This window comes from Zingiber officinale, chromosome 7A (assembly GCF_018446385.1).
Source record: "Zingiber officinale cultivar Zhangliang chromosome 7A, Zo_v1.1, whole genome shotgun sequence".
NCBI lineage: Eukaryota > Viridiplantae > Streptophyta > Magnoliopsida > Zingiberales > Zingiberaceae > Zingiber > Zingiber officinale.
In genome coordinates, this window is record NC_055998.1 from 77,242,822 (window position 1) to 77,269,618 (window position 26,797).

General features: G+C 41.5%; 4 protein-coding genes and 2 long non-coding RNA genes across 8 annotated transcripts; all 6 read left to right on the forward strand.

Annotated features, from left to right (window-relative positions):
* The first annotated feature begins 16 nt into the window (after positions 1-16).
* On the forward strand, positions 17-4,584 carry LOC122001590 (protein N-terminal glutamine amidohydrolase-like). Of its 2 annotated transcripts, XM_042556421.1 has the most exons (6): positions 17-149; positions 1,089-1,194; positions 3,417-3,494; positions 3,609-3,727; positions 4,002-4,126; positions 4,195-4,584. In XM_042556421.1, exons 1-6 carry the CDS (start codon positions 40-42, stop codon positions 4,350-4,352), a joined length of 696 nt encoding a protein of 231 aa, XP_042412355.1. In that variant the 5' UTR covers positions 17-39; the 3' UTR covers positions 4,353-4,584. The 2 variants fall into 2 exon arrangements, with proteins under 2 accessions (XP_042412355.1, XP_042412357.1); XM_042556423.1 differs by lacking the exon at positions 1,089-1,194 and having other exon boundaries at positions 36-156.
* Positions 4,585-4,687: 103 nt separating this feature from the next.
* Positions 4,688-7,067, forward strand: LOC122001589. 2 transcript variants are annotated; one of them, XM_042556420.1, is made up of 2 exons: positions 4,688-5,555; positions 6,934-7,067. In XM_042556420.1, exons 1-2 carry the CDS (start codon positions 4,955-4,957, stop codon positions 6,966-6,968), a joined length of 636 nt encoding a protein of 211 aa, XP_042412354.1. In that variant the 5' UTR covers positions 4,688-4,954; the 3' UTR covers positions 6,969-7,067. The 2 variants fall into 2 exon arrangements, with proteins under 2 accessions (XP_042412354.1, XP_042412353.1); XM_042556419.1 differs by lacking the exon at positions 6,934-7,067 and adding an exon at positions 5,899-6,921 and having other exon boundaries at positions 4,708-5,555.
* Positions 7,068-7,205: 138 nt separating this feature from the next.
* LOC121999448 (protein spotted leaf 11-like) lies at positions 7,206-8,237 on the forward strand. The gene has a single exon (XM_042554132.1). The coding sequence runs from the start codon at positions 7,206-7,208 to the stop codon at positions 8,235-8,237; it is 1,032 nt and encodes a 343-aa protein (XP_042410066.1).
* A 329-nt stretch (positions 8,238-8,566) lies between these two features.
* LOC122001588 (AT-hook motif nuclear-localized protein 17-like) lies at positions 8,567-10,352 on the forward strand. The gene is made up of 2 exons (XM_042556418.1): positions 8,567-9,175; positions 9,250-10,352. Exons 1-2 carry the CDS (start codon positions 9,153-9,155, stop codon positions 10,133-10,135), a joined length of 909 nt encoding a protein of 302 aa, XP_042412352.1. The 5' UTR covers positions 8,567-9,152; the 3' UTR covers positions 10,136-10,352.
* Positions 10,353-22,811: 12,459 nt separating this feature from the next.
* Positions 22,812-24,333, forward strand: LOC122001592. The gene is made up of 4 exons (XR_006117405.1): positions 22,812-22,886; positions 23,516-23,622; positions 23,694-23,764; positions 23,953-24,333. It is a non-coding gene; the product is annotated as an uncharacterized LOC122001592 (long non-coding RNA).
* A 696-nt stretch (positions 24,334-25,029) lies between these two features.
* LOC122001593 lies at positions 25,030-26,175 on the forward strand. The gene is made up of 3 exons (XR_006117406.1): positions 25,030-25,398; positions 25,554-25,882; positions 26,073-26,175. It is a non-coding gene; the product is annotated as an uncharacterized LOC122001593 (long non-coding RNA).
* The last annotated feature ends 622 nt before the right edge of the window (positions 26,176-26,797 follow it).

Consider the following 26,797-nt stretch of genomic DNA (forward strand, 5'->3'; position numbering starts at 1 on the left):
TGCTGACCGTGCACGATTTCGCAGATTCGCCGGGCGATCATGGCGATGGTCGATGACGTTGCATCGGAAAGCGAAGGGACGTCGTCGTCAGTCCTTCCTAGCGAGCGTCTTCTCGGTGTTTCTTCCTTCACGCACACCCCTTGCTATTGGTACGATGTAGGGCTTCGATGCCTGAATCATGCTTATCAATCGCTGATTGAACGATTTTTCTATACATAAACTCATAATTGCTCAGTCTATTATTGAACCTTGTTGTTTAGCTGTAGGTTTTGGGCATCGATGCAAATTTGCCATTTTCTTCGTTATATTGAAGTAACTAACGAAAGAGGGAGGCGAAGTTAGAAGAGCTGCATTCATTAGAGTCGAAGGTGTAGGGTAGATCGATACTAACAAAAACATTTATCAATCTATTAAAATATGGTTGATACTACTAATGATATTGCTCGCATTGAGCTCAATGGAAGATAAAATTCATATAGTCGACACTAAATAGTTGGTAGCACACCTTTATGATGATGACTCGATTAGCCAAAGAAGCTATGACGGCCAAGATTCAATTTTCTCTCATCATTCTCTCAAGTAGTACAATTAACCAGTACTTCCTTTAGCTGTTGGATGTTGCTTTGAGTCGCAAACTTCAATATGGCTAGTGGTACTGATTGCTTGGGAATATGATTTTCTACAATCACTATCTTGAAGTCCTCATTGCATTTTTGGCATTAGGAAGTTTGGGATATATTCTGGTTCATCTACTTTGTTTTCAGAAACTAGAGAAGCAATGAAGTTTCCAGTACATTTGCATGTAAAATGTTTAGTTGTCGTGTGTATAATAAATAAATATCTAAGCTTCAATGGTTTTAATGATGGAAAAATGAGTGATATATTGTTTTTATGTTCTTGAATGCTTCTCCATCTTCTCTAGAAATCTCTATAAAAGGAAGATAATAAATGTTAGCAAGTTATATAATTTAATAACAGTATCCTGCCGAGTTTCTCTCTAGATAGTAGAGGCGCTTATGTTGATCTTCATATCTTTTCAACTTTCGGTATTAAAATGTCAAACATCTTTTCTAATGTTGTTTTAATAGTGAGGAGAATGTATATCTACTCTGTAAGAAACTATGTAATGTTGGGGTTGCTGATCCAGTAGGTGCTGATCTTTTTGTTGTCTTCATATCCAATGAGAAGAAAATGGTACTCTTCTATGTTTTACTCTTTTAATTTTTCATAGTTATTTATGTGCTCATAACACAATCATCTTATATATTAAACACTTTCTGATTACATTGTGACGTGATGAATCACTATTTAGGTGCCCCAATAAGTTTTGTTTTGGCTCTTCTATATTCCATATCAACATTCTATCGTAATTCATAATGCATTAGAAACTTTTGCTCCTAGTAATCTTTAAGATCCTTTTCTTGCAACCATGTCATGTGGGATTTAGTTAATCTTGTAAAGGTTATAGCTGTTGTCAAATAAAGTTTGGTATCAAGCGCCATGATCAAAAAAGGAGGAAAAAAAAAGATATGTATGGTATTTTGAAGCTTTTACAAAATGAATTGTTAACACTAAGAATCCTTTTTCTTGCCCTGAGAAATATAACTGTATCACATAAGATTCTCTTGCAAATTGAGAGTTCAGTTGTAGAAGCGAGAGTGGACTATGTGAAGCTCAACCGAAGATTGGTGGAAGATGGCTACTTCCTTTGGTGGCAAAAGGCGAATACGCTCGCCCCCAGCGCCCTCGCCAACCCGTCCCAAGGCCAACACGGAGAAGGTAAATCACAAGATGGCTACTTCCTTGTTTGAGAGGAAGGGAGTTGCTTGAGCGACAGGGGCGTAGCGAAGGTTGAGACCGCGCAGGGATCAAGAATGTAGCTATTGGTTAGGTCATGATAGCCTCTCTTTCCCATATAGTTTAGGTTGACCTCCAGAAATAGGCCAATAAATGAAATAGGCCAATAAATAAAGGCTAGGAGAATTAGTCAAACAAATGCTAGGGAATGTGTCAAAGGCTAGACCCTACCTCTCTGCCGCCTACAATTCCACTTAGTAAAAAGATGAGGGTATTCATGAAGATCATTGGGCGGTATGCTTACAAGATAAAGAAAAAGACTTACAGGGCGAGGGACCCCTTGCTATTAGATAGAAACTATTCCATATTTAGGTAATATCCTAGTTAGAATCATTTATAAGCTGGAGATACCCTCACTAGAAATAGGATTTGCTATGTTTGGCACTATGGCAAGTAAGAGTACTGAATATGAACTTCAAATGGCTGGAGAGGAACTCACATGGGATGGAAGGAAGAAAGGATATTTACCAACACTACTGAAAGAGCACGGACTCGGTTTTGGAGCTCTCGCTCGGGCTACTAATCTCCTCTTCTCCGACTCATAAGAACCACAACAGGCACTCGTAACCGTCCCTAACCTCTGGAAATGCTCTCTGTTGGAGCCATACCTCACCCTACACACCAGAATAGACACGAGCGAGCAGAAGTTTAATCAAATGCCTTATTATCAGCACAACGTGCTTTTATTCCTCACCGGAAATGAGGTTTCTAGTCTGATAACGCACTTTTGTTTTTCCACTGGATGTTGCCTTCTTCATCTACGTGAATCCCTTGAGCTATTAACTGGAACACTATCGCTATTCATAGCTATTAACTGGAACGAGAAAGAGGTTCAATAAAGCTCAACATATGCCTAACGGTTGAATAAAGTAAAAAGAAAGGCCATTCACTCTTATCCTATTGGTCGATCCCTCAACTATTCTTGTAGTCGGCCCTCTCCTTAACTATAAAACGAGCCTATCGGTTCTACCCTCAGCGGATTACAGTATTGCGTGAATGGCTTTGGGCCATTCACTTTTACCCTATTGGTCGACCCCTCAACTATTCTTGTAGTCGGCCCTCTCCTTATCAATCGAGCCTATCGGAAATACCCTCACTTTTCGGTCGGGCGGGCCATCTAAAGAAGCCCTTATCAGTCGAGCTATCTGACGATATGCTATCAGCCTGCTAGAAATACTGATTTAATCATCTCCAACCTCCTACGGTAATAGAAAAATCTTGCAGACCTATGATCTCACATTTGTATCGGTAGCTATTATTAATTTATCTTACTCATGAGAACTATCTATGATTCGAGAGAAGGAACTTTTTTTTTACTTTTCAATATGGCATAGATTTTCTGTAAATTTATACTGCAAGTGACTGATATACAAGTAAAGATATTACAAGTTAAGACGACACCTAATAGCTAATTACTTGATTTATATATTATTCACCTGCCATGCCAATCATCGTAAACTATCTTAACAAGTTTTTATCTTCTAATTAACTGCTTCCCTGTTGCATTAACGGGAGATAAAACAATTCTAAAGTGGACTTGTTCACTATCTCCTCTCAAGGTTCCTCTTTGGCATCAAAAGGCTAGTAAAAGAAGTGATGGGGTGGTATTGTGGGATTATCATGTAATCTGTATACAGGTCAGTGCTGAAATTTTTTCGGTGAATTGAGATTACTCTTTTGTATATATTTTTTCGAATCTTTTTGATATGTATTATGAAAAATCCTTTTTCCTGTTCAATGATGAGCCATAGAAAAGAAGAGGCGAGGCATTTGATTTGGTGTGGGATCTGGATTCTGATCTTCCATTCCCTTCTCCACTTACGGTGTACTTTCCTGAAGCCATTAAACCAGTCAACTCTCCTTATAGCAGGTGATTTCTTTGGTTCATCAAATAGGCATTTTCTGTTAGTTCTCTGGCACGATAAATGAAACAATAATTCTGCTATAAGATCGATACATATATACATTTTCCTCGACAAGCCCCTTGCTTACAAAATCACTTCTGCACACACTACTACTCATCTCACAACTGAAACATACAGATAAAATGGCTGATGTGGTATGCTTGATCTGCAGGGAAGCTATTCTAGTGATGCATTGGCGATCTCAATCACACCCTAAGAACTAACTTGATTACCTTGCAGGCTTTTCCGAGTAGTTCATGCTCCGAGATTTCTTCGTTGCTTTGCATCAGACAGAAGTCACATGAGAGATGGTCTAGGGAATTGGCTTGCCTTGCCTCCGACATACAAACCTATTACTAGTGAAGGTATTTCGTGATGCATAAACAAACCTTTCTATTTTGGGTGATAATTTTCTACTCGTTGTATACTGTAGATGGAACTACTAACAACCTAGACAAATACATCCAAATGAGAACAGCCGATGTGCCGGCAAACGCACAGGATTCGCTCCATGGCATGCTCTTGAACGAATATGGTGTGGTGGTGAGTGAAACTATGTTCGAGTGGTTCTTTGCTCAAATCCATCAATGACAACTTTTGCAAATCTTTACAAGGAAAGCAATGGATCGACATTGTCCTCATTGAGCCAGGTTTGTCGTTAACTAGATCGGCTCGATGTCTAATGACTGAAAGCCTTGAGTTATATTGTATAGGAATTTTTATAGTTCTGGCTACTTGTAAAATGCTCTTCAAATGTTAAGGATTGTCATTTTGCTCTCTGAGCTTGAGGAACCATTAAATTTTCATCATTTGTCGTTGGGCACGTGTCTTTATCTCATTGGTAGATACTCCATTCCGGTGGCTGTGATTGGATGCTGCATGCTTGGCTCCAAAGAATATGAGATAAAATGCGAAAAATTAAACGGCAAGCTTTTTATCTCCGGAATGCTCGTCTCTTTATTGGTTTGGGGTGTGGGGTCCACTGCCGGGTTATTATAATGACCAATGGGAATCCGGGTGCAAAATTTGACGGCATGCTGAAAGCGCAGCGTTTCCCCCCTTCATATCGCGTTTCTTCTTTTCGTTAAAACAGATTTCCTGCGCCTCTCCGACGTTTCACGGCGAAAATTTTCCGAGCTGAAGGCCGAGGCGAGGCCACAGGCGGAGCAGGCAGCGCCGGCGCCGGCGGCTCGATGGGGCATAAATCCTCACGGTTTCTTCCCTCAACTACCTCACTCTCCCCCGCTTCCGCCGCCACCCCCCAATACAACCCCTTCCCCGCCCCTCCCACTGTCGAGATACCTAAATCCACGTCAGCCTTCCCACAATCACTTTTAGAATTCCTCACGAGCTCTCTCCGATGGATTCTACCACCCCGGGTACCTGATCCCGCCCTCGTGACCTCTCCAGCTCCGATCTGGCCGCTTCCACGGCCTCGGCGGATTTCATCGGATCGAGGCTGCTCGGTTCCTCTTTTTCGACCATACGTCGCCTCGGTGCCCTGGCATGGTGGTGTGCGGGGGTTCCTCTCTCAGCTGTTCCCTCGGTACGGCCACTACTGCGGCCCCAACTGGTCCAGCGGCAAGGACGGCGGTTCTATGCTGTGGGATCAGCGCCCCATCGATTGGATCGACTTCTGCTGCTATTGTCATGATATCGGCTACGACACGTACGATCAGGCAAAATTGCTGAAGGCGGACCTCGCCTTCCTGGAATGCCTGGAGCAGCCGAGGATGGCTTCGAAAGGTGGTGGTGCTCCAGCAGCAATTATCTACCGATCTATGTGCATTGCAGGCAAGATTCAAAATTTAGTATCCCCTTTCCCTTTTTTTTTTTGTTTCTATTTTTTATTCACCTGTTCTATACTGTATGCTCATGTAGGTTCTTATGTACTGTATGCTCGTGTAGGTTCTTATTGCACTTGGATACTGTGCTATCCCTTTTAACAATGATAATTCTAAGGGCATTCCTTTCTTTAGTACTCAAGTACCATGAAATTCAGTAGAATAATAGTCAAACCTTCTTAACAATGGTGGTTATACAAGCATCTTAACATAATTTTCTTACTGTAGTCAATTGGGTTTGGATCTGATTGATTAGGGGTCATGATATGGGATTTGGTTTTGCTTGCTTGCAGGGCTGAGGACTGTATTGATACCTTATAGGATGCACCTAGTTAGACTGCAATCTGGACCATCATTCATGGATGTGTTCAACAACTTCATAAGTAAATGGAGTTCATCTGTCAATAATGAGGCTACAAAGCCGGACAGGAATGTTGTGAAACCCAAAGGGATATTTTGATGCTGTGAACCATCTTGCTCATTTGTTTTCTCATTTGTGCAGTTGTAGCGACTGAATACATGCTTATGTGTATTGTGAATTCAGTTGGCATATTGATGCTACATGCTTCGGTAGTCTAGCCTCTTTTTGGCACAATTTTGAGAAAGCATGTTCAATTGTACCTTTACCTTGATGCACTCTTAACTTATACACCGAGAAATGTTTGTTACTTCACACATAGTCACTAACAAGTTAGCGAACCATTTATCTAATTATCTGAATTGATTTTTGATACTGTATAGGATAGACAATGACAAACACACACAAGAGATGGACTAACACTCATTGGTGTGTATCCATGATTAACAAGGGAGGTTCAATAGATCCAATCACCTTCAGTTTCTTCTGCATTGTGACAATTTGTTATTGTAGGTTTATGTTCCACTTAATTCCTACTGCATAACAAGTCATGTGTCCAACCATTTAAAGTCGAATACATCGATCTTATCCTCTATTGAACTCTATGCAATGCTCCATTACTCTTGATCTCTGAATTACATCGAATAGTGTTTTATTTGATCTCTCCTCGACTTGTGATCTAGTGGATTTAACTTGTTTAAGTATAGTATCTACTTTCGAATGCATAGGATTTGGTCATCTAATAAACTCTTTGTTATGCTTGAATATGAATGAGTTTTCAGGACAATGTAAGTAGTAAATTGAATCGCATAAATATTTTTCATGGTATTTGTTGTCATTTTTGGCATCTTGACAATCAAATTCAACTCTTGTTATATCATAAACTCTCTGTTTGTAGAGATTTTTTTACAGTAAAAAAAATATATAATTGGTTGATAAGAGATTATGACAATCAAATTCAACTTTGTAGCTTCCTGTTTGTGCTGTCATTGTTTGAAAGTGTGAAACGTCGTGGAATGGTCAAAAAGAGCTTCTCTCCTTGCGCAATCGGCTTCGCCGTCGGTGGTTGGTAAGTGCATGACCGAGAAATTTCCTCCATCCGTGGGCCCATTCCTTTAATCAACCCCCACGCGTCGGTTTCCGGTTGGATTCCGCTTCGGAATCCATCGCCGGCCTGATAAAGGAAGCAGACGAACCTTCGCGATGTTTTCCCAGATCTGATTTGGGCTCCTGCGGCGATCCATGGAGGTGAAGCATCGCGCGGCGCGATCGCTCGTCCACCGCCTCGCCTCCGCCCCTGTCCGGTCGGGCGCCTTCGGTGAAGCCGCCGCCGAAATCCGACGACTCTCCAAGGACGACCCTGAGATGCGATCGCCCCTCGCTGAGTCTGGCGCGGTCCCGCTCCTCGGGTCCGCGCTCCTTGAGTTTGACTCCTCGGCGGCCGAGGCCCAGGAGAACGCCTCCGCCGCGCTGCTCAACCTCTCGATCTCCGCCCGCGAGGCTGTGATGTCCACCCCTGGCATCCTCGACGCTCTCGCCGCCGCCCTTCGCCTCCCCTGCCCTTCCACCGCACAGAACGCTGCCGCCACCGTCTACAGCCTCCTCTCCGTTGACGAGTACCGGCCCATCATCGGGTCCAAGCGGTCGGTCATCGCGGCCCTCTTGGATCTCTTCCGCGGCCTCGGGGTCACGCCGACCCGGTCCATCAAGGACGCACTCAAGGCGATCTTCCTCCTCGCTCTCTACCCGCTCAATCGCGCCACTCTCGTCGAGATGGGCGCCGTCCCGCCGCTCTTCGCGCTGGTGGTGAAGGACGGGCGGCGTGGGGTTGTGGAGGACGCTACCGCGGTGATCTCCCAAGTGGCCGGATGCTACGAGAGTGTGGAGGCGTTCCGGAGGGTGGCCGGCGTCGCCATACTGGTGGAGTTGGTGGACGCGGCGACGGGGGCGAGCGGGAGGGCTAGGGAGAACGCGGCGGCTGCGCTGCTGAACCTGGTGATGAGCGGCGGGGACAAGGCGGTGGGCGACATCATGGAGTCGGAGGGGGCGGAATCGCTGGTGCGTGAACTCGCCGAGGGCGTCGGCGGCGAGGTGAGCGCTAGGGGGAAAAGCAAGGCGGCGGACCTGCTCCGTGTCCTTCAGCGCTCGCGCGGCAGCCACCTGGTGCACGGCCTTCAGGAGGACACCGAGACCAGCACCGACTCAGCGCCGCAATCGCTACTCTTCTCTTCCTCCTCCTACAGTAATTCCTCATTCCATAGCTCAATTAATTAACTGATTTAGCTGCGTTTCTGCGATTTTGTTCTTGTGTTTGTTAATGTTGCTGTTCTTCGTGCACCAAATAGTAAGGAAACTAATTATATAAACAAAACAGAACTTTGCAAATTGGTAGGTTATGAATGTAAATATAATGTAACACAATTGATATTGAATATATAGCAGCCACTCAGGCATTGATAACTTGTTGCAATCAGTTCTTGTTACCGAGAAATATTCATGATTGGATAAATCTTATTTCTTTGTTAAGCTTTTTTTGCTACATTGAGTAATATTTTCTTGCTCTATTGTTTACACCCTTTACTATAGATTTTCTCTTGAGTGCCCGCTTATAATCAGATTTAAGTGAAGTCTGTGATAATTGTGCCTGTTACGTTTCAAATAAAACTTTCGGTCTCATAATATTAGGGAATACCTGACCATTAATCTCAAGTTGTTTTCCGATTGCTGGTGTGTGATCTTGAAGTGGAGCTTTATGCAGAAGGGTCTTTGAAGTTTGGCATCAATAGAGTTGAATTCAATGAATGAGGTATAACTTTGAAAATGGATTCTTTATTTCATAGAGTTTTGTGATCCCAAACAAGAACTGGCAGACATACATAGACCATAGTGTGCGTTCTTGATCGTTAACAATCTTGAGACCCATGATGAGAAGTAGATAACGTAGGGGTTCTTGATTGTGGACCTGGCATTCACAATAATATTGTAAATTATAGTAAAATCGAATGCACACTTGTTTGATCTTTTTTAATGTAAAAGAGTGTCGTTCTTTCATCTTTGTCTTATCCATTTCACCACGCTATCTTTCCATAAGAGTCCGAATCCCATTGGCCGACCTCGACTACACGACCGAACCCTACTCACCTCCTTATCCTGCACCGTCACCTCGTGATCCGTGCATACCACATCACGATGGATCATATTCATCGGCACAGGTTAGTTTTCCTAATCTCGAGGTGCAGCGTAACACTGATACCTTTTATTAAGGCGTCTGATGGGACTCCGACAGTCACTCTCTTCGCCGGTCCGACTTGCCCATGGCCGGTTCAGCGCGCGCTCCCGGCGTCATGATCGGCCTCTCCCAGTCCGCCTCCGACGGCGACGACGACGATGTCACGTCATGGCCGCGGGCGGTGGCCCCGGACGAGACCTCCCCCGGGTCGTCCGCCGTTCGGAAGCCCCGAGGTCGCCCTCCGGGCTCAAAGAATAAGCCCAAGCAGCCGGTGGTGGTCTCCAGGAGCAGAGCGTCGCCCTTGCACCCCGTGGTCCTCCAGTTCGACGGCGGCTTCGACATCGTCTCCGGCTTGTCCGATTACGTCCGCCGCAACCGCGTGGGCGTCTCCGTCCTCAGCGCCTCCGGCGTCGTGTCCGGCGTCTCGCTGCGCCATGCTTCGGTAGCGGTAGCCCACGGCCTCCAGGCCGTCTTCACCCTGCAGGGGCGCTTCGACATACTCTCCTTCTCCGGCACGCTGTTCCCTCCGTCGGCCACGGCATTCCCTCCAGGGCATTTCTTCTCCGGCACGCTATTCCCTCCGGGAGTGCCGCAGCCTCCGCCGCTGACGGTTTCGCTGGCAAGTTCTCGCGGGCAGGTGATCGCCGGGGCCGTGATGGGATCGATGTCGGCGGCGGGACCCGTACTCATTATGGCTGCCACATTCTCCAACCCGGAGTTCCTCCGGCTCCCGATCTCCGACGACGACAACGAGGCGGCAGTCGTGGACGACGACGACAGCGGCGCAGATCCGGTGACTCCCCTGGCAACGTCTTTACCCTCCAACCTCACCGATCTCAACGCCTTACCCGTACGGCCATCTCGCAACAGCATCGTCTTCCTGGCTCAACCCTCCTCCGTCCGGCCTCCGCCGCACGCCCACCCTCCGCCGCCCCATTATTAACTCCATCAGATATCACCACCGGCTGTAAAAATAGAACGACTCCTCTCCTTAATTTCTTGGGAACAACTGCCGTTTCCCAAGATTTTGTTTCTTTCTTCAGTTCATTCTTTTCCTCTTTCTCATGCAGCAAATGAATGCATGACCAGCTTCTTACGTTGTGGATATAATTGCATGCAGGCAGGCAAACCATTGTGATCCCTATTGTTTTGGGTTGACAGATGATCAGATTCGTTTTTTTCTCTGCTGCTTTCCATTGGTCAAAGGGATCAAGATTTTAATTCTTTCATTCAATAGTTGTTGTGGATGGCACTTTCATGAGCTAATATGCATTTAGTTTATAAAGATAACTATGTTAGTCTACGGTAACAATACCTCATTAGGGTTATAGTTGCACTAGTTTTATGTGTTTAAGGGGTATCGTGAAACATAGAACCATTAGTTCTATGTTATTAGGGTTGTAATTGCAGTAGTTCTATGTTCCAAGGGGTATCTTATCCGGTAGTTTGAAATAAGAAATGTCATCTAAAAGGTGTATTTGTACCAATTTTATGAATTAGTATTTAGTCTACTAAGTGCATTATAACTCCATACTAATAAAAAGTCATTAGGGTTATAGTTGCATTAGTTCTACTTAATTTGTGAAAAATCTTAAACGCGATATCTAGTTAAAAAGCCCTACTCTTATGATAAAAGGCACTCTTACTAATACCCAGTGAATAACACGCCCCCCGGACCCCCAAAATTGGGTTTAATATAAAGAAAATTGATTGATGTGATAATTAAAATTAAAAAGGGGTCAATTCTTGAGTCGAATCGATGTCATGTCGAAATAAATTCAGTGTCACCGTCGAATGCTCTGGCCAAACAGACTAAAAGGTCGATTAGATATGCTAGACACATTACTTGACTGAATCGAACTATATATTCATGTATAGCGGTCGAGTGTAAAATAAACTTCCGACATAAAGTCTGAAACCCGGTCGGCTCAAAGGCCGATCGGACCTTAGGGGCTTAGCTCCTCACTTCTCGAAATGTAAGGCTCTCAATTTACATCCGTTCGACTCCAGCGCTGGTCGGATTTACAGGGTTCAGCTCCCCACTTCTCCAAATGCAAGGCTCTCAACTTATATCGGTTCGGCCTCAGATCCGGTCGGACCTCCAGGGCTCAGCTTTCCACTCATGGGCATGACCCTCAGTTTTCATCCGCTCGACCCCAGGATCGATTGGACATCTGGAGCCCAGTTTCCCACATGAGCATAATTCTTAGTCTACAGTCAGTCGGCTCAGAGCCGGTCGGACTCTCTCTATAAGACAATATTGTCAGAGAATCATAACAATCTATCAGGGAATATGTTATTACTTTAACATATGCATGTAATGGAACCTTCCTCCGCTTATAGGAAGGCTGTCGTACATACTCCACCGTCCGGCATACTCTGACACCAGACATTCTCTGCCGCCTTATTAATGTGGAGGTTATGAGAGGCAGTATAAAAAGGGGTCTTCTCTGTTAGCCAGATATGCACATGAATGCATTCGCATCCGCACTCTCGCACATTTACACTGTTGTACTACTGTTCATCGTCTTCTCCATTTCGCTCGGATATTATTTTGACTTGAGCGTCGCAGTACCTGTGCCGTTGACTTCTTCCCTGGTTCTCACTCTAATGTCCCCGTTGGTTCTGTCTGTGATGTGCGCAGGTCTGCAACTCTTATCTCCAGGATCGCTTAGCGTCATTTTCTTCAAGTTCAGAGTCTTCTCTTGATTAACATACAAGCCACCTCGACACCGCCCTATAGCTAATGTTGTAGGTCCTCGGTTGGCCGATAAAAGGAGGTGAATTGCCCTGAAAAAGAAAACAGAGGCTTGATTAAGACAACCACTTTATTAGAATAAACTAAAATGCATAAATTAAAAGAGGCTACCGATTTTTACTTAGTTACAACCAGGGAAGTTGTTAATCCAAGACGTTGAAAACACTAATCAAATTCTCCTTTTGTTGTAGGCGGAATAGCCTCTTACAAGCGTCGAAAGCACAGAACTTGGAAATAGAGTTGTAGTTCGAAGTACAGAAAGTATTATTCTAAACTATTGAAACTAGGCCTCTATGTATAGCCTATTGGTCTAATCTGACCATTTGTTGACGTGGCAGATCCGGGCGTCTGTGTGTGGATAAAACTTTATCCACGTTGCAACTGCTCGCAACTGCTCGCAACGACAGGTGTTGATAAAACTTATCTGGTCTGGGCACCTAGAACAGCTCTGGGCGCCCGGATCGCCTTCGATAAGGGCACGTCGAGGAGGCGCCTTGGGTGCCCAGGGCGGTCCAGACGCCCAGACTAGTTCGTGTAGGACTGTAAATACGTTAGAGCCTTAGAGGAGGGGTGAATAGCATTTTTCACTTTTTTGGAAATCAAGAGTACACAACGGAAAAGAACATAGAAGAAAAACGAATGCTAACATAGGTTATTTTACTTAGTTTGGAGTTTTCGATGACTCTTAATCTAAAGTCCGCACTCACTGAGTGTTTTCGTTGGGCAATCACTATAATCACGAAGTAATTACAAAATTTAAGTACAATTGCAAGAATTAAATTATACCGACAATACAACTTTGAAAACTTGAGCGCAGGTTGTCGGTGCAGCTTTTAGGTATCCCGGAGAACTTTTCGGAATGCGTGGGTACGAAAGTTGTAGCAACTAATGTTCTAAAGCTACTAGTCGAAGACTTTTATATAGGCCTATTGTGGGCGCCTAGAGTCCCTCCCGGACGCTTGGACCGTGCTAACATGGCGAGCTCTCGTCGAAATTTGATCCATCAAATTTATCCACTTCCGGGCACCCGGACTCTCTTTGGGAGCCTGGACCGTTAACGTGTGTTTGGCCAGTATCACGCTCCAACTCAGCTTTTGGGTAACTTTTGTGGTCCGAGTGTTTGGACCAACTCCGGGCGCCCAGACTGCTCAGGTGCCTAGCCTGGCACTTGCGGGCTAAGTTGGTCTGGGCGCCCAAACCTTCTTTTTCAGCCTTCGCTTCCCTGCCAAAAAGGATTAGTCCAGGTATAAAAATTATCTTGTAAAACAGAATTAGTACATTAAAAATATGATAGTGGTAGTAATTAGATCTTGTATTCTCGAGACCAGGATCTAGTCAAGGTCTCAAGTTAGGTTTCCCAAGTAAACCTAAGCTGGACCGACGCCTATAGTTCCCTCAACCAGGAATGCACCCTCACTGGATCTCTCCTCCAGTTGCTTACCTCTACTTACCAGCTACAGTCACTTGACTTTGTCTTTGAGCCACCAGGTCTTCCTGTCAGTTGTCAGGTCCCGCAAATTCAACTGGACTTCGAGCGGTTGTCAGGTCTCGCGAACCTAACTAGACTTCCTGCCAAATATCAGGTTCGGTGAACCTATCTGGACTTCGTACCAGCTATTTTATCCTGGTGTCAAGTCCTTCAGACCAGTCAATTCCTACACACTTGGTAGAAAGGTTAGATAAACAACACATCTAACTTTAACTTATTTGTCATACATCAAAACCTGATTATTAGTACAACTTACACCAATAGTCCAGGCGCTCGGACCATTCCAGGCGCTTGGACTAGTCCAGGCGCCCAGATAGTCAACTTCTTGTTGACTTTTCAGTTTTTCCTCTGTTCGCTTGAGTGATTTCGACCATCCGGAATATGACTTACCGGAACTCATTTTCTGGCCTTCTTCTCGAGTAAGTTTCTGCTCCGGCTTCTCATCCCTCGGAAATGTTGTGCGCCTCTTTCTCTTTCGCCAAAGTACTCTTCCGCAGCAACTCGTCCCTCGGACGCACCAAGCCCGTCGACTCTCTCCTGTGTCATCCTTCTCGCTAGCTGCGTCTTTCACTCGACTTCTTGTGCTCCTAAGTTCCTACACACTTAGACAGAAGACATCAAATACACATAGGACCTAACTCTAACTCGGTTGACCACATTAAAATTATTTCATGTATCTACAATCCTCTCATTTTTGATGTACATCAACCCAAGTTAGAGTTAGGGTAAAAGACAGTTTCAATAAAATTACAATTAAAACTGGAATTTTGTAAACTATAAAATTACAAACATAACCTCCCCTAAACTTAAGTTCTCATCTCTCATTCTCTCCATTTGATCACATCAAAAATAAAGTCTGAGAAAAACAAAGTTAAAAAATTTTAAAAAAAATTCTAAGGGTTAAGGCAACAGAATTTAAAGTAAAAAAATTTACAAAATATTTTTCTAAAAATTTGAATTTCCATGATTTTATAATTACATTTGTAAATTTAATTTAAACATAAGTTTAACATTTCAAAATTTTTTTGATTTTTTTTAAAAAATTTAACAGAAGTATATGAATATGCAAAAAAAAAAAAAAAATCATGAAAATTTTAGAAATATTTTAATACAAACAAATTAGTTTGCACAGAAATATAGCTTTTACAAGTTAAATTTTTTTAAAAAAAATTTTATTCAAAATAAATCTCTTATTTTTTTTAAATATTTAGAACATAATGCACAACTAGCAAAAAAATTAAATTTTTTAAAAATAAGTTTTCAAGACTTTTTAATTTTAAAAATAATATTTTCAGAAAATAATTCATAGAAAATTCATTATTTATCACAAATTTATAATAAAATATTTTCAAATAGAAATTCAATGATTCTATCATTAAAACAAATTTGGATAAGTATTTAGAATAAATACTTTAACCAGTCATGATTATTTTTAAAAATAAATATTTAAAAAATAGTTTTATTAACTTAAAAATTAAGTGGATTTTTCTCTTTATTTAAAATATAATGATAATTATTTAAAAAATTAAATTTTTTTAAATGCATATTCATAGAATTTTAAATTTTAGATTATGTTTTTTCAATTAAAAATCCATTAAAAAAATTTTAATCCAAGAAAAAAATTCTAAAAAATTAATACTGATGGATTTTTCATTCAAGCAATGGAGGAAAAAAAATTCAGCAATAAATGTTACTAATAGACATACGAACTTAATTTTGCAAGTAAAATTAATATTTCTAAACAAAAATATTTATTTATACTAAGCAATATTTTGGGATTCAAAATAAATTTTTACCTATAGAATTAACAAGAAATTTCTTTGGAACATATTTTTACGATACTTTTCTGATTTGACCCTTATGATATTTAAGATACTAATTTAGGATTCCATAATTTTTCCATGTATTTTGATTAGCACATGCAATTTTTTTTTATTTTTTAATTTGGTCATTCAATTTTTTATTTTCATTCTTTAATTTATCATACATTTCTAAAGGACATGTATTTGCTAAAATGATTTTCAATTCTAAAATTTTCTTTTTAAAATGATTATTTTTAGATTTTAGTTTATATAAGGATCTACTAATGGATTTAATACATGAATATAATTAGTCAGGAGGTAGTAAACATATCTCACTTATCAAATTCGTTCTGAAGTTTGTTTTTTCCTTCTCGCCACAGTTTTTTTTCTGAGGAGTCTCTCCCTTCGTCTATGCTCTCCTGGTGATTTGTAATCAGTGCAAGTTCAGCGTACTCCTCCAGATCTGATTCTGATGATGACTCGTCCTAAGTCGCCTTAGGGTTTTGTGCTTTGTTGAGCTTGGACCTTTCTTGTTGTCCTTCTTCTTCAACTTTGGGCAGTCCTCTTTGATGTGCCCCTCTTCATTGCAGTTGTAACATCTTATCTTCCTTGCTCTTCTTTCCTTTGCCTGCACATGAATAAATTTATCAAATCTAAAGGATTTCTTAAATTTCCTTAGCATATATGTTGATTCGTCATCGTCGAGGGAAGTGTCAGCGTCTGTTTTGTCCTTCTTAGCTTTTAGGGCAATGTTATTAGATTTTTCTATTTTTTGATTATCTACACAACGAGACTCATGAAGTTCAAAAGTTTAAATTAAATTTTCTAGAGTACTTGCCTCGAGATCCTTAGAGATGTAGTAAGCATCTACTAAGGCTGACTACTCTTGAGTTTTTGGAAAAATGTTAAGTGTGTACCTTAAAGAGTCATGATTTGTTACCTTTTCTCTGAGGTTGTTGAGCTGGGTGATCAGATGTTTGATCCTTGCATGGAGTTGGGCTACCTTTTTTCCCTTATTCATCCGGAGGTTCGTCAGTTGACTTCAGAGGATGTCCTGCTTTGCTAGTTTGGCTTCCGAAGTATCTTCGTGAAGCTCTAGGAATCTTTTCCAGAGATCTTTGGCAGAGTCATAACTTCCGATCCAGTTGACCTCCTAGGGCGGAAGAACACTAAGCAGATGGAACTCTGCTTTTCCATTCACCATGAAGTCGGCTTGTTCCTTCTTCGCCAATGTGTACTCTTCTTTCTCGGCCCCGTGCTGATCCGTAGGTGTTACAAAATCATATTTTATAATTAATAAGATTTCAAAATCAGTCTTGAAGAATACCTCCATGCGCTTTGTCCACATTGCGAAGTCTCCCTCAAATTTCGATGGGTAGATGCTGGATCCAGCCATTTCTTTTGCTTCAGATGGCGGTTAGTTCTTCTGAAGCGAACCTTGCTCTGATACCACTTTAGGTCCTTTGCAGCAAGAGGGGATGAATTGCCTTGAAAAAGTAAATAGACCTTTCTCGAAACTTACACTTGTTTAAGATAACCAGTTTATCAGAATAAACTAAAATGTATAAATTAAAGAGACTACCGATTTTTACTTGGTTACAACAGGGGAGGTTGTTAATTCAAGCCGTTGAAAACACTAATCAAATTCTACTTTTGTCGTAGGCGAAAAAGCCTCTTACAAGCATTGGAAGCATAGAACTTGAAAACAGAGATATAGTTCAAGTATAGAAAGTATTGTTCTGAACTACTGGGATCAGAGTTCTATTTATAGCATGTTGGTCAAATCTGACCATTGTTGATGTGGCAGCTCCCGGCGCCTGGAAGGGCTCTGGGCTCCTAAGTGTGGATAAAACTTTATCCATGTCACAACGATTCGCAATGGCTGGTGTTGATAAAACTTATCTGGTTCGGGTGCCTGGAATAACTCTAGGCGCTCGGACCGCCTTCGACAGGTCCGTCGAGGAGGTGCCCTGGGCTACCTAGGGCGGTCCAGGTGTGTAACGACCCGCCTCCTACTGGTCTATGGCTGCGAGACCGAACCGTTACATTATGCTGTACTAAACTATAAGATGCGAAAATCTATGCTGATTAAAATCTTACTCTGCTAATGACTATTACAACCTGTAAGATTAGGTTCAAAGACCTTTCCATTGTCATACATACACTAGGGAAGGAACCCAAACTTTCTATTTGCTCAAAAGACTGAAATGAGACCCTCCCAGCTGAAATCAGACACTCCAATCGATTGACTGATCGATTGGAGTCATCTGATCGATCCACTGATCGATTCAGCGTGCTATTGTGCACGGAAGAATTTATGGATCGATCGGCTGATCGATCAAGCTATGACAAATCGATCCAGTGATCGATTCAGCGTGCTACTGTGCACAGAAGAAGTTATGGATCGATCGGCTGATCGATCCAGCTATACCAATCGATCCAGTGATCGATTCAAAAGCTCTCTGTTCGCGAGGCTAATTCCCCGATCGATCCAGTGATCGATTCCAGAGCTTACTGTTCGCGGAAATCAGCTCTCAATCGATCAACCGATCGATTGAGGTCCCTCCAATCGATCGGTCGATCGATTGGAGTTTCTGATTTCGCTGCAGAACTCTGATTTCAGAGCTCGATCATACACAGCTCAATATAATAAACCTAAAATGCCTAGAGAACATGGTAATAGGTGTTCACTAACATTATGCATGATTTACTACTCATCGTTAAGCTAGCTAGTGTCCTAGGCATGACATAAACATGGTTTTACAATTCAGAATTCTTAAACATCCCAAAAGTGCATAAACATAAAAAGAACAAAAGGTTCTAATTCTATAAATTTGCTAGTTCCCAAGGGTCTTCGTTCCAAGTTCCTGCCCACACACATCTTTGTAGCATTGACCTCCAACCTCCGCTAGTCCATCTTTCCTTTACCTTTATCTGCAGTATAAGGAAAAGAAAAGTATCTGTAAGCTTGGGAGCTTAGTAAGAAACCATCTACCTCACAAAATATGCATACGATGTAATTTATGCTTTTAAAACATGCTATTTGAAATATATGCTGAACATTGCTAAACATGGATTCTAAAACATGGCATAATCACATACGATACATGACAATCATAGCTAAGCATAGAACTATCATATAAATCCATAAGGAACTAAACTGAAGTGAAAGCTAAGCCACACTACTGCTAACTGATGCTAAGCTGTTCTGTATTCACATAAACTATATTGTGAAGGTTTGAAAACCATTTATCATAAATAGATGAAAATACATAATCATACTACTGATGAGCCCGACAACTGTACTTGCTGTGCGTGCATCTCTAACTAGACCCGGGGTTACAAGTCTCGAATTTAGTAGAGTTACTAGGTTATCTAAACCTAGGGACGACTATGGAAGCCCAACCCAAGGACAACTGAAGTCCAGTACAGTACCACTGAAAAGTAAAATACTGATTTGTAGCTAATATACCTTATCTTGCTCTTACTAGGTTATCTGAACCTAGAACTGGGTTATCTGAACCTAGAGGCGACTGTGGGAACCTACCCATTGGATCGTAGTCCCATAAAAGCTATAGCAAGACTAATATGCTATTTTAGATGCTTCTATTGCATTTATTGAGCTATTAAAACACCTACTATAGCATTTTACTGATCTAAACATTCTATCAAATACTTGGTGTGCACTAAACCACACCCTACGTACTAAAAATCTGCACACAACTGAACTGATGCAGAAAAACATGCGAATAGCTACTTATACTGTAGGTGAGGGGTTTCTTACCTCCTGCTCGAAGTTTCTTATAGATCTAAACGCTAGGTTTCCCGGAGAAGAGACCTCTTCGACAATCTCCTCGCGTCTACGTGCCCTTCTCGCAGAGAGGAACGTTCTCGTGCTGGAGTCGTCGCCGGAAAGTGTTCTTGAAGCCTTTGGGATGGAACCCTAACCCTTGGGGCTTGGTGCGCCGAGAGAAGAAGAGAAGGGAGAGGCGGCGTGAGGGTGAGGAGAGGAAGAATCCCGATCCAAAATAAACCCACTTAATTATTTCCCTATTTATATTAAGTGGGTAATTCGGCCCAACTCTAACATAAATATAATTGATTCCCTTTTCTTTCAGCACGACCCTGCTGGGTTAACTTGGTTACTAGAGTCACCCTATAAGACATAGAGTTTACTAGGTCTCGGGTTCAATTCCCGCTTAGGCTATTTTACATTTTTATTTGTTTTTGCTACTTCCGCTACTCTAAAAATTTCTGTAAAAATATCCTAAAATTCCAGAAAAATACTAGGATATTTATAAAAGTCTTTTGAGAATTTTTGGGCGTTACAATCCCCCATACTTTATAAAAAGTTCGTCCTCGAACTTAGAATAACTCTGGGTACTTCTGTCTCATACTGACTTCTGTCTCCCAAGTTGCCTCTTCTGCTGTGTGATTTTACCAAATAACTTTCACTAATGGTACTTCCTTGTTCCGTAATTTCTTAACTGCTCGGTCTATTATCTGAATAGGCCGACTGTCATAGCTGAGGTCTTCGCGGACTTGTACCGACTGGGGCTCAATCACCTGGGTGGCATCTGGGATATGCTTCTTCAGCATAGAGACATGAAATACATTATGGATAGCTGACATCTCCTGGGGTAGCTCTAGCTCATATGCTACTTTGCCAACTCTCCTTGTGATGAAGTATGGTCCCACATATCTGGGACTTAGTTTGTCCTTCTTTCCAAAACGCATTACTCCCTTCATGGGAGCTACTCTGAGGAATACTGTATCCCCAACTGAAAATTCTAAGGGTCTGCGCCGTGTATCAGCATAGCTTTTCTGGCGGCTCTGAGCTATCTCTATCCTCTGACGGATCTGCTGTATAGCTGCTGTGGTATCTGCTACTAGATCTGTCTGAAGTTCTAGTTCCTTCTGTTCACCACTCTCATACCAGCAGATTGGAGATCTACACCTCCGCCCGTAAAGAGCCTCGTAAGGTGCCATACCGATAATGGCCTGATAGCTGTTGTTGTATGTAAATTCTGCTAAACTCAGATATTTGCACCAACTTCCTTTAAAGTCTAGGGCACACGCTCGGAGCATATCTTCGAGTATCTGATTCACCCGCTCCGTCTGACCATCTGTTTGAGGATGGAAAGCTGTGCTAAATTTTAACTTAGTGCCCAACGCTGACTGTACGCACTCCCAGAAGTGTGATGTGAATCTGCTGTCTCTGTCTGAAATGATGGTCCGTGGGACTCCATGTAATCTAACAATCTCCTTGAGATACAACTGAGCTAGCTGTTCCATGGAGTAGGATATCCTGATAGCTAAGAAGTGGGCTGATTTAGTCAATCTATCGACTATTACCCAGATGGCATCAAAACCATTCGTGGTTCTGGGTAATCCCACTATGAAATCCATGGAAATATCCTCCCACTTCCATTCTGGGATCTGGATAGGCTGCAGAACTCCTCCTGGTCTCTGGTGTTCTGCCTTGACCCTCTGACAGGTCAGACAGGTACTGACATATCTAGCGATGTCTCTTTTCATCCCCAGCCACCAAAAATGTTTCTTTAGGTCCTGATACATCTTGGTGGAGCCAGGATGCATCGCATAAGGAGTCCTGTGAGCCTCGTCTAGGATCTTCCTCCGTAGTTCCTCCTGATCTGGAACACAAAGTCTGTCACCAAAATGTAGTACCCCACTTTCGGACACTCTGAATTCTCCACTTTCTGATTCTGCTAACCCTTGCTTGATTTTCTGAATTTCAGGGTCCTGCTCCTGAGCTGTCTGGATGTCACCAAGCAAGGTGGATTCTAACGTCATAGTAGAGAGCTGTCCCACTATAAGTTTGAGACTGAAATCTGTGATCTCCCTCTATAGGGGCGGTGACATGGCTGCTAGGGATAGTAAGGTGGTATTGGACTTCCTGCTAAGTGCATCTGCCACCTTATTGGCTTTTCCTGGGTGGTAGAGGATGTCTATGTCGTAGTCTTTGACCAGTTCGAGCCATCTGCGCTGTCGCATATTCAGATCCTTCTGAGTGAAGAAATACTTCAGACTCTGATGATCTGTATACACTTTACGCTGAGCTCCATACAAATAATGTCTCCAAATTTTGAGGGCGAACACGACTGCTGCAAGATCAAGATCATGAGTAGGATAGTTCCTCTCATAGTCTTTGAGTTGTCTGGAGGCGTAGGCGATCACCTTGCACTACAAGAAAAAGCCTCATAGACATCGGTGGAACAACAACAGTTTTAAGTAAAAACCGATGTATTTGAGTATTTTACACCGGGTTTTCCAAAAACCGGTGTCTATAAGCGCAGATTTTCGCTCATAGACATCGATTTTTTAGCCGATGTCGATGAGCGCCTTTTTTTTTGTTAATAGACATCGGTTTTAACAGCGGTTTTTAAAACCCGATGTTAATGAACCAAAAAATAATAATTTAATGTTTCCACCAGCCAAAATTTATAACACTTCACAAAGTTCCCTCCAAACCTAAACCAATATCGCGCCCCTTCTCTCAGCCTAAACCTAAACCTAAACCTCCGACCATCTCTCTCAGCCTCATCTCCCTCTTCCCTTTCCTGGATCTCTTCCCCTTCCTGGATCGACGCCCCTTAGGATCAAAACCACCTGCTTCGATCCTAAGCAAAATCGCAGTATAAATCGTTCCATTCTGCCTCCTCATCCGATCCTCTCTTCCTCCTCCTCCTCCTTCCTCTCTTCGCTCTTCCCGGCTAAGGTAGGGGCCGACAAGATCCGAACAACTAGAGGACGCCCACGACCACCATGGCACGGTTGGTCGGCAACATGAGGGAATCCGAAGGAAGAGAGAACAACACCGAGATCTCTGATCTTGTGTAAAGGGGTCTCCTTCTTCTGAAGCAGAGAGATCGAGTGCAGTACAAGAATAACGAAGTATGTCTGCCTGTTAAAACCCTAAAATTGCAGGCATAAAGGCTCTCCGTGCTTCATTTTCTCCTTCTCGGCCTCTTCGCTCGCTGGGTACACGGTCAAAACCTCTCGTTTCCTCTTTTCATTCTTCTTAATCGTCTGATTGCTAAAGGTTGAGGATGGGGTTTGGGGTTAACCTCTCTATAAAGCGCCGAAGCCTTTTCTTTTCCCCCGACTTTCTCCTTCTCGCGACTTCGGACTTCACGCGACCGAGACCGGCGATTTCTTCTTCTCTCGGTGGCGCCGGCGAAGAGCGGACCTTGGAGCGTTGAGAGGAAGAGAAGTTAGTTACAGCCGAACCTTCTTTCTCCCTGATCCCTTCCTCCCTTCTCTGATCTCGGCGAACAACGGCGACGGATCTCGATCGGTGGATTTCGCCGGCTGTCGGGAGGGAACCAAGTGCATCGGCGTTGGATCAGGCCAGCATCGATTGTTTGGAGGAGGTAACAACCATTGTTCCTTCCCGATCTCTGTCCCTGTTCGTCGGCAAGAACAAGTCGTTGCCCTAACTTTGATCTTGGAGGTAAGGGTTTGGTTTTGGTTGTGAATTCGAACCTTGATCCTTTCTAGTGTTGATTCAGGTGGTTCTTTCTGGGAAGCATAGACTGGTATTTTGGTCCTGGCCACCACAGCTCTGTTGGATCGATCTCTTCTTTGTATCAGTGATCGTCTCCGGTGATTGAAGGGTGCAGAGGTAATGAGGTCGATCTGTTGTTGTTGTTAACAGGTTGTTTTGATGACTTCTTGTTATTCTTTCTTCTTGATCCGGCTAGTGAAGATGCACTATGTAATGTTCTATTTGTAGGGGATTGAGGTACGGTTTAGTTCTTGTTCCTTACCCTTGTGCGATCATTAGTTGCAGTAGATGTTACCTAATGAATCCTGTGTGTTTTGAGCTGGATCCACGACAGAGTCAATAAGAATTTGTTTGTTCTGGTGTTGGAGGTTAAGGGTATGATGTGTTACTAGTTAACAAGGATAAGAGTTGTTATATTGGGTAATTGAATGTTGTAAATAAAGATTAACCTGAATCTGAAATGGTTTCAGTGACATTTAGGTTTCATGTTAGGTGATTATGGAAGATTGTAACCTTGAAGATCTAATGGGAATTTAGATATTGGATGGTTTAGGTTAGAATATAAATTTAATATGGTTATGTTAAAAGAAGGGAGCCGTACCTATGGTTAGCGTTTCTTTTGTATGTTCATTTCCTCCAGGTTTTTGTAATTTAATTTCCACCCTCTAGGGTTTTTTTTTTAATTCAGTTTTCGATGCCTAATTCCACCCTGCTTCTTTCTGACATACATTTACACATTGTTTCAGAGGATGCGATGTGCTTATTTTAGATACTGGATTGGGAAGTGCAGAGAATCAAGCAAGGGTCAAGGAGTTGCTTCATGTGGAGGAATCAAAACTAGAGGAGGATGAGGGTAAGTGTTTTTACTCATAATATTATTTTAGTTTATGTTCAGATCAGTTGGCACTCGATTCTGTGCTTTAGGAAATACCACTCCAGCAGTGAGATGGGTTCGAGATGATAAATATGATTGCATCCGATTAAAGCATTGCAAGGTGAGCTATATTCACTGTGTATCCCCCCTTCAGAGTACATATGTATCTGTATAGTAATTAATTTCAATATAGGCACATCAAATTACCTTAATTGTTTCTAGACATAGACTTAATCCTTTGGATTACTTTATTTTAATTGGTAGAGTATTTGCCACTACCTTTCTATTATTCATTCTTTTGCTTTGCAGGTTGTGACAAAAATTGATTGGCATCGGAAAGGAGACTATTTCACTACTGTCGTTCCTAGTGATATCCTAATTATGAATTTTAGTTGTACTTATTTTTAGTCATTCCTAGTGCCTATTTTATATCTCAGTTTTGTTTCTTTCTTTTTTCTAATACACATTGACAAATTGGAAATATATAAAAATCATGACATTATACCTAGTTACCTAGCCTTTGAGGCTGGAATCAGGATGAAACCTAAAGTGCCCTGAAAAGTTTAGGCATACCAAATTCTCTCAGTTTAATGACAGAGGTCAGTTGTGTTGCAAACTTTGTTGTTTTCCTTGTTTTTCATTTACCGCGTCTAGATTAAGAAACTATGGCTTTCTAACTCAAATAAAAATTGCAATTCCTGCCTATCTTAGACCTAACATTAACTTATTAATTGAACATGTGTTTTAGATTGTAAATTTCATCCGAGGCAGCCGTGGCTATTCACAGCTGGAGCAGATTCTGTCATTAAACTATATTGCCACTAATGATAGATTCTCCAGGAAACTTTGAAGAATCTCCTCGAGTGAAGATACGTGAGTACTTGCTGATCCTACATGAATACGGTAGCAAGTTCATGTTCTTTGCTTGATAATTTATTCTTTTTTGACCAATTCATTTCCGCAAACCCCTTACTTGTAAGCACCAACTAGTATCCTTATTGTCAAGAATTAATTTTATCAACGACTTATAAGTTTGGTATGCATATTTCTTATGATGTTGAACCTTGACTTTGAGACACATGATGGCTTTGTTTTATTTTTTTTGTTGAATTTTCTATCCTGTAAGTTTCAACTCCACTAGTATCATGTTTCCATAGATGATGCTGTCTTAGATGTTGGAGTCGTGACTCATTCTTTATACTGATGTTTCTGTGTGGAATTTTCCCAGTTGTCCTGTTCATTTTTTGATGTTTCTGTGTGTGTTGTAGCTGAATTTGGTTGTAGCTTCTGCAAGCTTTCTTCACTTTCTTCCCTCCACTATCTGTTAACAACTTTGATCTTTACAATTCAGTTATAAGAACAAACAATATGACCAAAGGCTGACAGCTTTGCTTCATCCTTTTTACATTTCAGTATGTGGATGAAAGCAAATATGTACTGATGTACCTAAATGGATTTACAAAAATATCTTTGAAATGTTTTGTCATACAGATATGGCATCTAGTATAATTTTTTCCAACTTGATTGTTGCATTATCATATAATGAGATTAGGTGCACAGCTTGCAGTCAGTTTATTGTTTTTGCTAAAGATCATTGCTAGTAGGCCGACAAAAGACAGGTCTAAAATGAAGCCTAAGAAAACATGCTTAAGATGATATTTTAAGATTTTCTAAACATTGGATCGTTGCGGAAGGTTGTGATTGGCACGGCAAGTGTTCTAAAATGAAGCCAAAGAAAATGGGGGAGAAAATAAGGTTCGACTTGAGGAATTTATGCAATAAAGCAGTTTTATATTTGATTCCTTCTTTAATTATATTGTGTGTGTTCCTAAGCTGCAACCTATTAATAATTTTAGTTTTATAATGTTCTTTGCCACTACCTTTCTATTATTCATTCTTTTGCTTTGCAGGTTGTGACAAAAATTGATTGGCATCGGAAAGGAGACTATTTCACTACTGTCGTTCCTAGTGATATCCTAATTATGAATTTTAGTTGTACTTATTTTTAGTCATTCCTAGTGCCTATTTTATTCCTAGTCACCTTATTTCAATGACAAGAACAAGGGTTCTCATGGCCAATATGTGTCTATTAATGGGATTTTCAATGTCTTGCTTACCACGCTAATCCTACTTCTGATTGGATTTGCAGCTTCAAGATATCAAACTCTACACCTTCTATATGGAGCTAGATTTGCAAAAGCCATATCCAACTCGAGGAAGTGACTTATTGACATGGGAGGTAGGTGTACCTCTTTAGTTCCGCTTTTAACCAAATATCCCTATAAAGATTCATTTGTGTGCTCTTAACATATCTATTCCTACAACGTTGTTATCTAGGATTAGCATTTATTTTGTTAAATGTGATTTATGCACCTATAATTATTCTGGTGAAGTTTGCATTCTATTAAACTAGATTATGACCTTTGCAGAGAACTTATTGGTAACCAAGGACTTTGTGAAGATAGCAAATATTGGCCTTGCTCGTGAAGTTCATTCGAAGCCACCATTCATAGAATAGGTTTCAACACGCTGGTAAGCATGTTTATGACAATCACTTGTGATCTTATATTTTTTATTTGATACATGTACACATTTGTTTTAGTTATTTGACATATGGTGGATTTATGTATTTTTACAGTTTACAAATCTCAAGTACTCCAGAGTTGAAATTGATGAAGTGCAGTTCGAGTGGGCTGAATGCATGCTAGATTACATTTGAAGTGCGGTTCTACCTTGATGTGTTAAAAGAATGTTCTACCTTGATTTTGATATCTATTAGCTAGCTTTTGATGTAAAAAGAATGTTTAAGTATTTTATGGATATTGTTGTAAGAAGATTATTTATATAATTTGTGAATATTTGTGTATTTTATGGATATTATTGAATGAAGAATATTTGTACAAATTGTGAATATTTGTGTATTTTTTTTTGTTATTATCGGTTTTAAAATCAAATCTGTGCTGTTAAAAAATATACATATTACATCGGTTTTCCACCGATGTAAAACCGGTGTTATAAAGTAATATTACATCGGTCATTTACCGCTGCCAAAACTGGTGTTATTAACATACAATATTACATCGGTTTTACACCGTTGATGAAACAGTGTCGTTAAGTGATACTACACCGGTTAATAGCCGATTCGAAAACCGGT